A 16057-nucleotide genomic window follows, 5' to 3' on the forward strand; every position below is an offset into this window, starting at 1 on the left:
GCTCAGGGAGGGAGTGGACCGTGGCACTAGACACTCGGTGAGAAGAGGCTGAGGTGGGCGGGGAGAATCCAGTCCAGAGCCTGTCTTTCTCTAAGAGCCTTTCATTTACCTGTCATGGCCATGTGGGGGTTTCAGCTCAGGACTTTGTGCTTGGTAGGCAGGAATTCTCTACCACCTGAGCTACACCCCCAGTCCATTTGCGCTTTCAATCATTTTTTACAAAAGCATTTTCCCAAGGATCAGCCTGTGCTTTCCTCGTGACCTGTATGGCAGGTCACAGCACCTGGCTGGTTTGTGAGGGGTTTTACTTTCTGTCTGGGTGGGCCCTGAACCCGGGGTCTTCTGAGGTAGCCATGATGTTATCTTTCAGAGGGAAAGCCCAGAATCTTTTTCACTGTGCTCTCGTGTACACTCAGCAGGCGCTGAGAATCCCAAAGAACAAATGGAGCTTTACAAGGTGGGCCAGGCAGGAAGTGGTCGCCGAGGACAGATGAGAGTGAACCCAGCCCCCCCCCCCACTTCTCAGTGTCTAAATCATGGGGGTGGGGGAGAGGGAGTTGGAATCATTCCCAATCCGTTCTGCAAGTTTTAATTTACACCCAGGAATTAAATGTCATATAATTTTCATGTGTTTGGCTGGGGTTCTTCACTGCTAGCCTGGAAAAACAATTCTTTATCAAGATCTCGTGTGGAAATTGTCCAGGGATGGTTGCCCCAGAGAATGTTTCATCCACATAACGTGCTCCTCACACAGCCCCCCACCGCCAGGGTTGTTGGCCAGCACGGCGTGTCCCAGAGGGGGCTTAGAGGACCCGTGGACTGGGTCCCAGGTCACAGGAGGCCCCTCCCACCTCCTCCTAGCTGACTTCATTAGCCAGCTTTCATCCAGCCCCAAGTTCAGTCACCAGAGTGGAGCTTAGAGACGCCACAATCCTGGCCAATGTGCGTTCCTTCCCTGGCCATGGAAATCTGACGGCCAGCGCTCTGACTGGCCTCCTTCAGAGACATGGCGTGGCTTGGGAGCGTACCCCAAGGCTCGTCCTACTTGAGGATGGAAAAGACGGAAGCCTGTAGCTCCCGGCAGGCTCAAGCTGGGTGTCAGCTACACGTGGGCTCAGAGGGAAGGCCGGGCGCAGACATGTGTACCGATATGGTCTTTAGAGCCAGGGCCTGCCCCGAGGCCATCCCTGTAGCCTGTTGTCTTACTGGCAGAGGAGAAGGTGTGATGGCATCTCCCGTGCTAGGGAGGCTCCATGTGGGCAGAAGACCACGACACAGTGGCCCGGCTCCGGCCCCTCGACGGCAGGCTTCACCTGCCCACTCCTGGGAAAGGTGGCGGTTTCCACGAGGCGTGGCTTGTCCGCTGAGGTCCAGGAGTCCTCCGGGGAGGAGTCCGGGGAGGCAGGCTGGGCGGCCAGTGTGCGGAGCCCGGAGGAAGTGTGTTTGGGATTCCTGAGCCCCTTGGTGTTTACCTTAGGAAAATGGTTGGCAGCTCCCCCGGGAGTGTTGACGGAGTTGCTGGTAAAGTTCAGGCTCTTGTTTGGATTCGGCTCCAGTAAACAGAAGCTGAAGATGAGTCAGAGCCAGGGCTGCCAGCAGCCTCGGGCATGCTCGGGAGGACGGGCCTGGGCGCCAGCGCAGGGCTCCGGGCGAGGACGGGCCTGGGCGCCAGCGCAGGGCTCCGGGCGAGGACGGGCCTGGGCGCCAGCGCAGGGCTCCGGGCGGCCCGGCTTTCTGGCCAGGGCTGAGCAGGCCGCCTCGTTCACGTCTATCACGGCACTGCGGGGCACCTGCACTGCTGCCTGGCTTGTGCCACAGGCTGTGTCCCCACCCAGAGTGACACGCGTAGCCTCTCACGGCCAGGACAGCGGCTCCCAGCCTCACGGGCCCTCGGTGAAATGTGCAGAGCAGCTTTGCGAGAGCTGTGAGAGGAAAGGGGTGCTCGGGCCCACCCCAGGCAGCCAGGGGAGGAAGGAGCGCACAGCAGGAAACAGACCCCCACCCGCTAGGTAAAGTGGAGAACGGGCAGGACTGGGGGCTCCGGGGAGGGGCAGAGCCCACAGGCGTCACCCCAGCCTTCACTGCCATGATTTCGTGCAGCTGTCAAAATGTCCGCCCCGTCCTGCTCCTGGTGTTTAGTCCCCACCTGAAGCCCCGGCATCTCGGCCACCACCCCACACGTGCAGAGTGCACAGAGCTCCTGGCTTCTGAGAGCCCCGTGGGAGGAAGCAGTGGCCTGGCGTTGGCCGGGGCATTGACCCCAAGAGGTCAACGTGACATGGCTGTCGGCAGCGAGAGCAGAGCAAGGTCACAGCATCCACAACCCAGGCCAGCAGGATGGAACAAATTCCCACAGCTCCCCCCATCTCTGCCCCTCCCAGAGCCCTGCACCACCACTGTAGACACAGGAGACCTGTGGGTACCCGGGATGTGCCGGGAGGACACTCGGGAATTCCAGCCCACATTGGGGTGCCCAGGCCTCCGGGAGCCACGCAGGGACTGAGCTCAGAACCTCTTGGCGCCCCTGCCCACTTGAGGGGCTCGGGGCATCGGGATGCCCCGGAAGGAGGTATGCAAGTGTGAGCGGTGCACGAAAGCCGTGTGGGTGTGGCAGTGTGGACCCCGTGCCTGGCTCTGCTGCGTCGGGCAGTGGGTCTGGAACAGGAACTTCTGGAGAGAGCTGAGCTCTGCAGGAAATCAGTGCCTGGAAGGTTCGAGAAGAGCGAGGTGGAAGTAGCCCTGCGGCTCAAGTTGCCGGGCACTAGCAGTGACACAGTGCGGCTCAGGGATGGCGCCAGGCCCCGAGTTCGAGCCGTCCTCCACACAGCTCAGGCCTGGCAGTGCCCCGCTGCTCAGGGCACGACAGACCAACCGCACTGACTGGAAACACGTTTCCTAATTGTGTAGACATTTGCACACCTCAGGAACCGCTGCTGAGCAGCATGTAGCCGGGCCAAATGCAACGGACAGCCAGGCCCGCGGCCCCGGGGCCCTGGCCAGGCGATCTGCCTGCTGTGGAGACTGGCTGCTCCAGAGGCTGGCAGAGCATCCCCGTCCCCTGCCTGGCAGATGGCCGCTCCGGGCCTCAGCGAGCCCTTCCTGTGGCCCTGCCACCTCTCAGTCCCCCAGGGAGACGGGGGTGTCATAGTCACAGCAGATGCCACACCTGTGCCTGTCTAAAATGCAGGTGAAGGAGAGGGAGACGCCCCCCTCGGGTATGCCAGCCTCAGCCCGGCCCCACGCAGCCCCCCGGACAAACCCACAGTGCCTCCCACGCTGCCAAGGCCTCTTTGGCCCTGTTGCTTTGATGTCGGGGCACCCGTGGCCCTGATTGTCGAGGTGCCCTGGCATTTTTAGGGCTCTCAGAGAGGGGCTCAGCGCTGCCTCCTCCTACCTCCCGCCTGCCCTGGGGAGCTGGGAGCCCTGGCTGGAGCCGGCACAGCCATGGGTGCAGCGTGGCCAGAGGAAAGGGGCTCAATGCCCCGCACGCTCTCGTCATCTGGCTGATGCTCTTCTGACCAGGGGGTGCTCTGTGTTGCCAAGGGGTGGTGGGGGGCCGCAGGGGGAGCAGCAGAGATGGGGCAAGGGAGGGGCGGAGCCCAGGGGGCCACAACAGGGGTGGGAGGGGAGGCAGGGGGGCAGAGAGGACTTTTCACAGCTGGCTGCTCAGTCATGGAGGAAGTGTCTGTACTTGTGTCCAGTGGATGCCACAGAGGGCAGCGGCCCCTGTCCACACACCCAGTGTCCACAGACACAGAACCCCCACTCTACCTGGTCCCCACTGCACCCTGCACCTGCCCCCTGCACATTGCCATCTGGCCCTGCTGGCTCTGCCCCAGGGCCTTTGCACTGTACCTGTGCAGTCAGCCAGCCCCCCATCACGGGGGCCAGGCAGGTGCAGGTTCCCCTCTGCCCTCTGCTTGCATCTCAGCTCCCTGGCTGCTTTGCTGCCCACGTTGGTTTCTGCGCCCGCCTTTTCCTGTGGCTTCCTTCCACGCTGGGCTCCACGCTCTGTGTGCTCTGTGCCTGGACAGTAGAAGGCCTGTGCTGGCAGGGGTCGGGGAGGAGAGAGGAGGAAGAGGGGAGGCAGGAGGGGAAGAAGCAGCACCTCTGCACAGCTCCAGCTACAAGCTCACCTCTGGCTCTGGTGATCTTTCTCAAGTCACCTAACAAGAAAACAATAGAGATGTTTGCAGCCACAGCAGAATTCCCCAGCTCACCGGTCTTGGAGGCAGCCTGATGCCCCCTAAATGTCAGGCTGTCACTGCAGGTAAGGGAGCCAGCCGCTACCCCGTTCCTGCCCCTGCACCCCCCCGCGTGCGTGTGTCAGCAGCCAAAGGAGAAGAGGATGAAGGGTTAAACCCAGCAGCCTTCGAATCCGCGCATCTGCAGCAGACACTCTGGTGCCCACACCCCTGCACCGCCCCTGCTGCCCTGCCTCTGCAGTGACTGTATGAGAGGAGATCCAGGATGATCTTGGAAGAAAGTTACCCCCTTTCAGGGAAAAAGCAAGCTGGGTCCCTCTGTGTGTCTGAGACCTGGACTGTGAGCTCTGGACCTGGAAATTGAGCCATGAGACCCTCAGACTACAAAGACAGCAGACCCCAGAGGCTCCCCAACACCCCAGGTCCTGTCAACAGGCGCTCCACTTCACCTAAACCAGAGCAAGCACCCCCTCACGCTCCAGCCTGGGGCCGCCAGCTGGGATCTGGCTCACACACACACACACCCACACCCCTGGAGAGCTCAGCTCAGAGGCAGAGGAGCTGAGGAAAGAGGGCCCTGGGAAGTCCTAGCCTGGGAATCTGGACTCAGGGGCTCCCTGGTGTGGGCAGTGTCCCCCAGGGCACAGAGCAGAAGACAGCAGAAATGCAAACGCTTGACTCCTCCAGCCAGCTGCACAGAGCCATGGCCGCTGAGGCCGAGGGCCCCAGAGGCCAGTACCCTCTGCCTCGGTTTCCTCATGAGCACAAGGAAGACACCCTGGCTTCCCACACAAGACTGGGTGGGCTGTCAGGACACTGGACCAGGGGCAGTGCCCAGTGGTGAGCACGTGCCCCAGGAAGGCCCTGGACAGCCAGGATTGAGTGCAGCCCCTGCAGTGGACATGGAAGGGGCCTTTGCAGGCTGCACCATGGGCTGTAGGCCCCAGACTGTGCTGAGCCAACATCCAAAGTGTGCACTTGTCCTTCCTTCCTTCTTGAGGGCAGACAAGCAGCCTCCTCAAATAAAACCAGGAAGCAAGAGGAAGGAAGCTGGCCAAAGGGGAAGCAAAGATGGAACACAGAACAGAAGCTGGGTGAAATGTCACCCATCTGACCTAAACTGTGAGGAGGGCGGACATGAGAGTTAAAGTGTGAGACCAGCCCTGAGAAAAAGCATGCAATCCCATCTGAAAAGCAGGAACAGCCAAAAGAGCTGGGGGCCAGCTCAAGTGATAGAGCGCCTGTTCAAACCACAAGAGAACCAGGGAGGGAGGGAGGGGGGAGGGGGGGAAGCAAGGAAGGAAAAGAAAGAAGAGAAAGAAAGATCAAAAGGAAAAGAAGGAAGAAGGGAGCGCGTCCATAGTCTGGCTTCGTCGGTGCCGCTGGGCTCCGGCGCTGCAGCGTCGAGGAGACACTTCCTGTGGGCCAGGCCTGGTGGCTGGGCGCTCAGGAGCAGCTGTCCCAGGCTCCGTTCTCTGGACAGGAAGCCCCCCCCAGGCACTCCATCATCTGCAAACAAGGCATGCTCGGGCTCTGGCTCGTAGCAGGCTGTACTTTGCTGAGCCACAGGACCTGCCTTTCTGCTGCTATTTCCAAAGGGTGCTGTTCCCCAGGGCTGCTTCCACACCCAAGGGTGACTGCGTGACCAGCGCTGGCCTCCGGGGCCCTGGGCATGACTGTGGGGCCCAGCGCTGGCCCACGGGGCTGGTGTTGTGAGGCCTCCTGTTCTGAGCCCAGAGCTTTCCTGCGGTTGGACGTGTCCGTGTCTGTCCCAGGCTGGCAGGACGAGGTGCGAGCTCGGGTCCCGTTGGAGAACCCCTGCTCATCTTGCTCAGGAGCTGCCCCTCGTGGCCTGTGATCCCAGAGGGCGCACGGGGGGCATGTGACGCGGGACCCTTGCTCCGAGGAGGAGTGCCTCCTGTTCCGCTATGCACACAGCCCAGACGCCATGGTTTCTTCTCCAAGCAGTGACAACACTTGCCAAGACTGTCACTAACTCTCTGCGCGTGTCTTTATAAAATACCTTAGCGCTGTCACTTAATCCTGGCCGCCCAGCCCCTCCCGCTGGCTCCTGCTCCACTGGTCTTATTAATTTACTCTTCAGGGCACAGGGGCTTATCTGTGTATTTTGTACTAATCTCACAGCAATCATGGAGCTGTCGCTTCAGTCTTTTCTCAGTGACAATTGAGTGTCAAGAATGATGCATCCACTCAGTTTGTGAGCTGATTTTAAGTTGTTTGCCACTGGGGAGAAGAGTACTCTAAAAGCAGCTTGAAGCCAGGCCTCGCTGGCTCAGGCCTGGCTAATGAGGAGGCTGAGATCTGAGGATCAAGGTTTGAAGCCACCCCAGGAAGAAAATTTTGTGAGACTCTCATTTCCAGTTAACTAGCAAAAGGCCAGAAATAGAGGTGTGGCTCAAATGGTAGAGTCAAAACGTGAAGTAAGAGTGTGAGGCCCTGGGGTCAGTCAAGCTCCAGTAACCAAAATACCCAATACTCAAAATAGGGCGGGGACTTTGGCCTAGTGGTAGAGTGCTTGCCTAGCAGCACAAAAACCCGGGTTCAATTCCTCAGTGCCACATCCATAGAAAAGCCAGAAGTGGTGCTGTGGCTCAAGTGGTAGAGCTTTAGCCTTCAGGAAAACACAAAGACAGTGCTCAGAACTCAGTGCTCCTGAGTTCACTCCCCAGAACCGGCAAAATAAGTAAATAAATAAATAAATAAATAAATAAATAAATGCCTCTTGAGATTTCCCTTTCACTTGGAAAAATAATCCTTATTCTGTCCTCTACGGAGGGGACAGCTCTGGGGGCCAGAGCCAGACCCTAGTCACAGCTGCCTTTGTCCTACTAACACAACTCCCCTGACACAGCTCAGGGACGGTGGGCTGGCTGCTTTCTGGGCCAGGCAGGGCAGAAATGCCTGGTTTTGTCTCGTTTTAAAAACACTTTTAAATATACATTAAAGATTCCTCTTCAACTTAAGGGTGGGGAAGCACTTTTACAGCCAGGTGCCAGTGGCTCATGCCTGCAATCCTAGTTACTCAAGATGAGATCTGAGAATCAGGGTTCAAAGACAGCCTGAGGCAAAAAAAAGTCTCCAATTAACCATCAGAACGCTGGAAGTAGAGCTGTGGCTTAAGCATTAGAGCACTAGCCTTGAGAAAAGAAAAACTAAACAAAACTCAGAGATAGCACCGAGGCCCTGAGTTCAAGCCTCAGGACCACACACACACACAACACACACACTTTTCTGTTAAACCCACAGGTGGGAGGAGAGGAAGCATTAACGTAAAATCTTTATTATTTTAAGGCAGGTAACAATGAGAGGTGAACATGAGGGAAAGGTATTTTATCAGATATTACAGAGAATCTTTTTCTACAATCTTCTTCTAGAATACGTACTAATTAAGTCACGCAAATGGTGACAGCTGGATTGCTTAAACACCTATCCTGCCCTGTCACTGCCAGGAGCCCGCATTTTCATACATGCTCAGTCACTCTGTCCGTGGCTTGCAGCAGCAGGGTATGACGCTGGCAAGTGTGTGTGTGTGTGTGTGTGTGTGTGTGTGTGTGTGTGTGTGTGTGTGTGTGTGTGAGAGAGAGAGAGAGAGAGAGAGAGAGAGAGACAGAGACAGAGACAGAGACAGAGAGAGAACTTGCAGGGTGCTAGCAACACACAAAAACACACATAGGAAAGAGCACACTAACGTGGCACAAAGGAAGCTGGCTCTTCCTGCAGTGGAGTTCAAAGAGCTGCGTGTGAGAACTGGGGAGGGAGTGGGGGGAGCTGACAATTGGGCTGCATAATTAATGCTTGGAAAACAGAATTGTGAGCTGGGCGAGAGCGGTGTGAATCTGCTGCCTCCACTCTGTGCCCGGCAAGGAAGCCTGCGGTGTGCAGACCTGCCCGGCCCAGGGCAGGCAGGCGGGGCCTCACTGAGTGAAAAGGGCAGAAGCAGGACTGCTCACTTCACCGTGGATCTGCCCGTAGGGAACAGGCCCTCTGCCAGCTTTCTCACCCCCTCCGCCCTCCGCCTCTGTGTCAGACCCCGGGACGGCAAGGCGGAGCTGCCAGGCCCAGCCATGGGAGGACGCGGGCAGCAGGGAGTGGGGAGTGGCCACACGCCCCCACTCCTCCAGCTGCTCTGCGCCTCAGGACGGAGCCGCGGCCCCCTCGGTTGACCCCTCAGGACGGAGCCGCGGCCCCCTCTGTCCCCCACCGGGATGTCATCAAGGCCACGGCCCCCGTGCTCCCAGGGAAACAGAACAGTGTGCGTGCTGTGGGCACCTTGGCCTCTCGGGTCGTCCTGACTGTCCCCTCTTGTCCTCTTATAGTGGAGTTCAGCAGCTGCTTGGGGACCAAGGGGACCCAATATGAGACCAACAGCCTGGACTTCAAAGTGGGGATGGACGGGACGGTCTTTGCCACCCGCGAGCTGCAGATCCCGTCGGAGCAAGTGGCTTTCACAGTGACAGCGCGGGACCACCAGACGGCCAAGCAGTGGGATGCCCTGGTGCGACTGCTGGTGACCCAGACGACGTCTCCACACTCTGGACACAAGGTAAGAGCAGCCAGTGCAGGCCCAGGTCTGTGCCCAGACCCAGGAGCCCCTCCTCCTGAGGGCCCAGTGCTCAGAGCCCCTGGCTCTGTCCGCCTCGCTGTGCCGCCAGCTTCACAGTGGATGTCATGGTTTGTGTGAGCCCCACGCGGGGTTGGGATAGGCAGGAGGGGAAGCTTGTGTCCCCTGCCCCTCAGCACGCTGACCCTGCTTGCTGCTTCCAGGGCCAGACCCAGCAGTGTCTGGGAACTGTGAGGCCTCGGGTTCTGTGTCGGGAGCGAGCAGGGTCTGTCCACCTCTGCCCAGCCCAGGGTTCTGCAGCTGCATCGCAAAGCCTGGGCTGGGGCTGTGGAAGGAGTTGAGGGTGGACAGAGAGGGAAGCCTGGGGAGCCTAGATGGGGGGGGTGCATAAAATCAGCACCAAGTTTCCAGGCTCACAGCAGTGAGGAGGGAGGAAGCAGGCAAGGCCGGCGTGGCAGTCGCGGTGTGTGGTCAAAGCATGCGAGGCCCGTGTGGCAGTCACTGTGCGTGTCAGGCCCCCGTGTGGCAGAGTCACCGTGCATTATCAAAGTGCATGAGGCTCCAATGACAGCCACCATGCCACTCACCATGGTCAAAGCAAAGAACAAGAGGCCTGAGCTGCACGCGTGTCCTGAGCTTGCACGCGTGTCCTGAGCTGCACACGTGGCCTGAGCTGCACACGTGGCCTGAGCTGCACGCGTGGCTGCTCCTTGGGAAAGAGTCCGGCCGTGGAGTCTAGACAGAGTGGAGCGGGAGCTGTGGCATGGGTTTCACCATGACTGAAAGTCTTGGGAGACTCCACTGGGGAATGGTTGCAAGTTTTCCCAAACCTGCCTTGTCAAGGACTCTTCTCCAGGGGAGAGCTGGCGGCACAAGGGCCAGGGACTCACCGGGGGCACAGCTCCTGCGTTGTCTCCTCTCCTGGCTTCAAGTGAAGGTGGGATGGGTAGATGAGAGAAGGCAGAAAGCAGGCCCAGAGACCACGTCCACCCACTGGGTGGCAGGGACCGCATCTAAACACGTCGCTAGCAGTGACTCCCCACCCAGCATCGAGAGCCCCCCACAGACGCTAGCGACTCTTCAAGTCAGGTGGCATCGTTCACTCTTTCCTGTGCAATGACTGTAAGCCCCACCCCAGTGAGCAGCCACTGTGCACGGGGCCCCGCGATGCATCCAGTGGCTGAGCCGGGGCACTGTAGAACCCAGCTCCTGCCCACCCCGTGACCGTGAGCCAAGCTGTCCCCAAGCCCCTGACCATGAGGCTGAAGCTCTGCATCTTGTGAGCAGAAGGCAGACTCGGGCAGCATGTGGAAGACCTCAGATAAAAAGCACTAATTGAAAATATAATGATGCCTTTTGTTAGGCGCTAATGAAGCAATTTCTGACGCAATTAATCCCTGCTCCTCCTCAGAAGGTGCAGACAGTGGTGATGATTGCAATTAGGCCGTCTGCAGTCAGAGTGCACCCTCCCCTCCTCCCCCCGCTACACACACACACACACACACACACACACACACACACCCATGTGCATGCAGACAGGCACACGCACACGTGCACACACGCACACACACACACACACACACACACACACACACACGTACACAGAACAGGCTGGCCTGGAAAGAGCCCAACCTGCAGACACAGGGGCTGGTGCCCTGGTGAGCCTGTCACCCTCGCATGCAGCCGGGGAGGACTTGTGGGGTCCCTGTGCCCCACGACCAGGCCTCCACTGCATGCGTCCACATTTCTGTTGCTGCTGGAGGGCCCTCCGTTTCTCTAGGACACACAGGCCCCACTGCACCTAGAGGTTCCGTGAGTGGAGGAAGAAAATCTCACATTGCTGACATGACCCGCTGGCCGTCCCTGCTCCCGGCAGGCACTGGGCCTGCACCAGCCCAGCCCCTGGGGACAGGGAATGAGAAACTGTTAGAACAGAGTGGCAACTCACTGTGGGACTCCAGGGACCTCAACTGGTTGGACCGTAGTGAGTCGATGCTACCTGGGATGGCAGCATTGCTATAAGGGAACCCATATCTGCAGATGAGAGACTATGGACGAGAACGCTGGTGAATAAAGGCTCTCAAGAGAGGCAGCTCAAGCTCGCGCATGCCGAGCTAAACAGAGGGAACGTGCAGCAAGAGGGACACGAGGCAGTGTAGAGTACGCGCCCAGCAGGCACAAAGCCCTGGGTTCCATTCCTCGGTACAGCATACTCAGAAAAAGCTGGAAGTGGCACTGTGGCTCAAGTGGCAGAGCACTGGCCTTGAGCAAAAAGTGTCCAAGGACAGTGCCCAGGCCCTGAGTCCAAGCCCCAGGACTGGGAAAAAAGAAAAAATCAAGTCAGAAGCTGGAGGCATGGTGAACAGCACGATGCTGCGGAAGGTTCTGGAGGAGAAAATGGCCTCCTGCTAAGCAGGGTGCACAGAGTCCAAGTCCCGGGAAGCACGCTGAAAGGAGCCTCGAAACAGGTCCCTTGGGGCTGGCTGTCCAGGACCCTGCTTTCTCTGTCCTGCACACCTCTCATTCCTCTCATGTGGACACTCCAGGCCCCCCTCCTTCCTCAGTCCTGTACCCCGTGTTCCTCTTGTGTGGCAGTCCTCGGCCTCTCTGGTCCATGGCATCAGTGGAGCAGGGGCTCCAATGCTTTACAACTAGATGAACCATGGAAATCTAGCAAGTTCTGTACCTCCTTCCCACCCCTCTCCTGACAGCTAGGAAGGGGTCTCTCTGAAAGGGGTCTCTCTGAGGGAGGCACACAGCGCCAGAACCTGGAAGAGGTCCTTGTGCAGTCTTGCAGGAAAGCTGATAGCAGTTCAATTAGAAAATGCAAATGAGGTTACATACTTCTGGCTGGGCGCCGAGTTGCCCTGGAGGAACTGGGGTGGCATTGGGTCTCACGGAGAATACCAGAATGGCGGCCTGGCCAGCCGTGGTCATGTGTCCAGCCAGCACCACATCTGAGCATGGCAGTGACACCTGTGGGTGTCATTTGTAAGAAAGAAAGCATATTTTATGAAACTAATGTCGGGATATACAGCAAATCTGCCCATTTGCAAAGGGCAGATTCAGCCAGGCAGCCCCCACAGTCCTACCTCGGGGCTCCCGGGTCCCCCACCTGGTGTCCCAGCCTCCAATCCCATGAATGTGGCCATGTTTGGAGACCATGTGATTAGAAAAGAGAAGGTTCAGGCGCCCTGACCCAATGAGATGGTGCCCTAGTGAGAAGGGGAACTGGCACAGACCCAGGGGAGACACCAGGCAGAGGTGCACCCTGGCTTGGTCCTGTCCTGCTTTAGTCACAAAGCTGAATGCCATGCACCTCTCAGAGAACACCAAGTGGCAGATCTGAGGTGGTGGGATTGGGGGGCGGGGTGTCCTCGTGAAGCTCCGCCCATACCTGCTCCCAGGCTCCGCCCACACCTCCCTCGGCCTCTTCTAGAGCTGCCAGCATTGGAGAGGACCCTTTCTCTAAGAGCTACCAACAAGAACCATTCAACTCTGTTCTATGCTGATGCCGGAATGAGTAATACTTTTTTTCTTTTCTTGCTACTGTCATTGAATTTTTTCACAGTGAACGTGTTTTATTCTATAAATTGAAGGACACTTTTGTTTATAGTTTTTCTAACTTCCCATGATTTTCCTAACTCTCTGGAGCAAGTTGTTGGTAATGTCTGAGGCCATCTTGGGTGTCGTCTGTGGGAGGTCAGGCTGGCACTGAGCTGGGGAGACTGAGGTGTGATGCTCAGAAGCCTGTAGTGCCTGCACTGGCCCAGCCAAGACGGTGCCGGGGTGAGGCGCCCTCACTGCAGCTATCCTCCTCTGCAGCACTGCCATGGCCAGGTGAATCCACGGAAGTCCTCTCAGGAGCCTCAGGCGAGGGACACTGGGCACCTCCACAGACAACTTGGGGCCTCATTTCCCCATGTGTGACTGAGGGCCGTGATAGCCCTCAGGGTCCCCTGTTACCAGAGACGGGGTGTTAGAGTTGATGGATTGCCATCCAGTGCCTACAGACAACTGGCATGGAGCCTTCAAGCCAGACTGCTTCCAAGCAGGTGCAATGTCCTGTGGGGGGGCCGCCCTCCGTGTGCTGCCTCGAGGAACCTGAGCCTCTCCTCTCCCAGGGGACCCGGGCTCTGACGTGTCCCTGGGTGCCCAGGCAGGCACAGCAGGCATCTCCCAGGTGGTGCCTGCGATATAAGACCCTTCTAGACCAAACCCTGGCAAATGTGTATGCAAATGGCTTGCATGTTCGATGTGTTGGGGTGCAGATGTCTTCCTGTGGTTTTGTTTTGTGTGTGTTAAATACCATTTTATTCTGCCCATCCTCGGCTACCATGGAAACGAGCTGGAAGCCTCCAGACCGTACCCTAGCTAAATATTTTAAAGCGCCTGCTTGCAGTGAAGGTATGTTGTAAAGGGCAGGAGGTGAAGGACTGAGCTATCTATCTGTAGAACTAGTCTCAATCTCTTCTAGAAGAAAACAAAAGAAAAGAAAGCAAGGAAGAGAGAGACACAGAGACACCCAGAGAGAAGCTATTTGTTCCCAGGTAAGACAGCACCAGGTGAGGCATCGAGCAAGTAGCCATGTTGTTTTTCTCACTGAAGCATGTTGAACCCGGGGCTCTGCAGAAGTGAAGGAACTGAAAACAGTGAAGCTGACAGGGGGAGCCAGCCAGAAAGAGCCCTGATACTTGGGAGATAAAGCTCATCTTGCACCATTCCGGTGGCAGCCATCCTCACCATGCAGGAATTCGTGCCACTCTCCAGCCCTGTGTGTGGCTGGAATGGGCCATATGCCCCAAATCCAGAGCCATCCAGGCCAGCAGGAAGTGGAGACAACTCCGGAGGCGCCCGTGGCTCGGTGTCCTCTGCGCTGCACAAGGACCCACAAGGCCAGGCACAGGATGACCCGGTGCAGCGAGGAAGGAGGTGGCGGTGGGTCTGACTGCTGAGCACAGTGAAAAGTGGGTCTGCGGGAAGAGGGTTTTGTCACCAACATTCCCAGCCACCACACTGCTGATAGCAGCACCTAGGACTATGCAAAGAGGCTCCAGGAGCTACACACACACACACACACACACACACACACACACACACACACACACACACACACACACACCCCACAGAGCACGTGCACGGTGAAACCTCCTTCTCCGCTCTGCAGCCGTAAGAGGAAGATGTTGATGTGGCCCCATGCCCAGCACCAGAACGTATACAGGAAGTTCTCTCGGGTCTCCAGTTTTCCATTCCCGCCAGGACTGTGGGGCCCTCCCCCACCCTGCTGCCCACCCCTCCCCACAGTGTGGATGGATGGCTCCCCATGCCCTCTGCCCGGCCTGGGACACAGAAGGACTCAGAGACACAATCTCCACCTTGTGCACAGCCCCTTCCCTCTGCCGGCTCCTTCATCTGCCTATGCAGTGCCCCCATGCCTACAAAGCCTTGCTTGGGCATCACGGGGTCACAGGGCTGTGCTGCCAATCAGAAAAGGTCAAGAGTCGCTTTCCCAGGAGATGAAAATGACGCCTCTGACCAGGTGAGGGCAGGGATGGATGGCATGTCCCATGGAAACACTGAAAAGTTCCTAGAGGGGCTTCTAGTGCCCACTTCCCTTGTTCTCGCCATTGGAGGCCTGCCTCCGTGGACCACCATGGGCTGGTGGCCCTGAGGGGCCTTGCACTGTCATCTGTCACGCCATCTCCTGGGTCAGGCACCCAGTCCGTAGCCAGCCTTCCACTCACTGCCCAGCCAGTGAATACAAACTCTGTGCTGACCAGGCGTCGGGGGTCACACGCAGGCTGCTCTTAGGGGTGACAACTCCAGCCAGGAATCCACAGCACACTTGCTGTTCCTGAGCACTGTGTGGAGGTGCCAGGATGCCCAGGCCGCTCAGTGCTAGGTCTGCTGTCCTAGCCGCTCTGGGGCTTTCTCCATGGACCTGTCTGGGAGTTCTTGTGGGTCCCCTCGAGGCGGCAGTCACACGGCTGTCTGCACCCTGCACGCCCCGGCCCCCTGCCAGGAGCCCAGCCCGTGGGAGCCAGGAGGTCTGCAGTGGGATGTGCTTTCTGCGGTTTGGTTTGGTTTGGTTTTATGTGGGTCATGGGGCTTGAACTCTGGGCCCGGGCCCTGTCCCTGAGCTCTTCAACTCACAGCTACTACTCTACCCCTGAGCCACAGCCACATTTCCCATTTTTCTGTGATTAACTGGAGATAAGAGTCTCCTAGTCTTTAGTGCCCGGGCTGGCTTTGAACCACGATCCTCAGATCTCAGCCTCCTGAGTAGCTCGGATGCCAGGCGCACACCACCGTGCCCGGCTCCTCTGTGTTCTCAATCAGAAGGAAGCTGGGGAAATCTTAGTCTCACTCCATCTGTGAACCGGCCCCACTCCCTCAGACCATGATGGGGCTCGCGCACACACACCTGTGACCGGTGTGCAGGGATTTTTTTCTCCACAGCAGACTCGGTTCTTCCACTGTCCACATAGCCTGACCCGGGTGTTTTATGGGGTTGCCCATGGACTCAAAAGTGGGGCTCCTGCTTCACTCCTTGTAACGCTGTGCTCTACACGGATGAGTGGACTAAGGAATGGAGAAAGGTGATCAGTTATGACTTGATGCATGCAGATGGGTGCGAAGGGTTCTATTCTTCCTTCACACTCTCTCCCTCTTCACCCAGCCACCCCCCCCAGGGGAAAAAAGTGATAATTTAAAGGCTGCCCTAGGTCCGCCTGCATTATTCATCTCTCCCTTGTGAGTGGTGCTGGGAGGGAACACGGTTTCGTGGTGACACTGAGCAGCCCCTGGGGACCTCACCCGGAGTCACAGTCAATTACTCTGAGAACAGTGGCTCTTCACAGCAGGTGCAAGACCCGGGCAGGGACAAGGCCTCGGCAGTGGCAGAAGGCCCAGAACCAGCACGTCACTGTGGCCCCTGGGGTGCTGGGTGACTCTCTGAGCTCTGTCTGGGGGCCCCCTCCTTCTGGTGGGAAAGTGTCCCCTGGCTTCCTCCACTTTCTTTCCCTGAAACACCAGTCTGTGTCATCAAGCTTGAGGATGCTGAGAGGGCCAGAGAGTCTTCTGGAGGAATCTGCCAAGACCAGACATGTGGACCTGATAGGGTTGTGGGGCTCCTTCCTGGCCCTCCCTGGCCCCTCGTGTCGTGAGCAGGCAGAGCCACGCTCCACGCAGCCCCCACGAGCACAGGATGCCCGGTGAGGCTGTGTCCATGTTGTAGAGTAAAGCTCCTGCTGGGAATTTTCAGCCAGGG

General features: G+C 58.0%; 1 protein-coding gene across 1 annotated transcript in view; it reads left to right on the top strand.

The window, feature by feature from the left end:
* Positions 1 to 16057, top strand: part of Cdh4 (cadherin 4) — a 359542-nt gene that overhangs the window by 248073 nt on the left and 95412 nt on the right. Inside the window, exon 2 of the mRNA XM_090352594.1 lies at positions 8543 to 8769. Coding sequence (XP_090208720.1) covers positions 8614 to 8769 — 156 coding nt within the window. The 5' untranslated portion in view covers positions 8543 to 8613. The remainder of the gene's footprint in view (positions 1 to 8542; positions 8770 to 16057) is intronic.

Source organism: Megascapheus bottae, chromosome 18 (assembly GCF_031878675.1).
Source record: "Megascapheus bottae isolate mThoBot1 chromosome 18, mThoBot2.hap1, whole genome shotgun sequence".
Taxonomy (NCBI): Eukaryota; Metazoa; Chordata; class Mammalia; order Rodentia; family Geomyidae; genus Megascapheus; species Megascapheus bottae.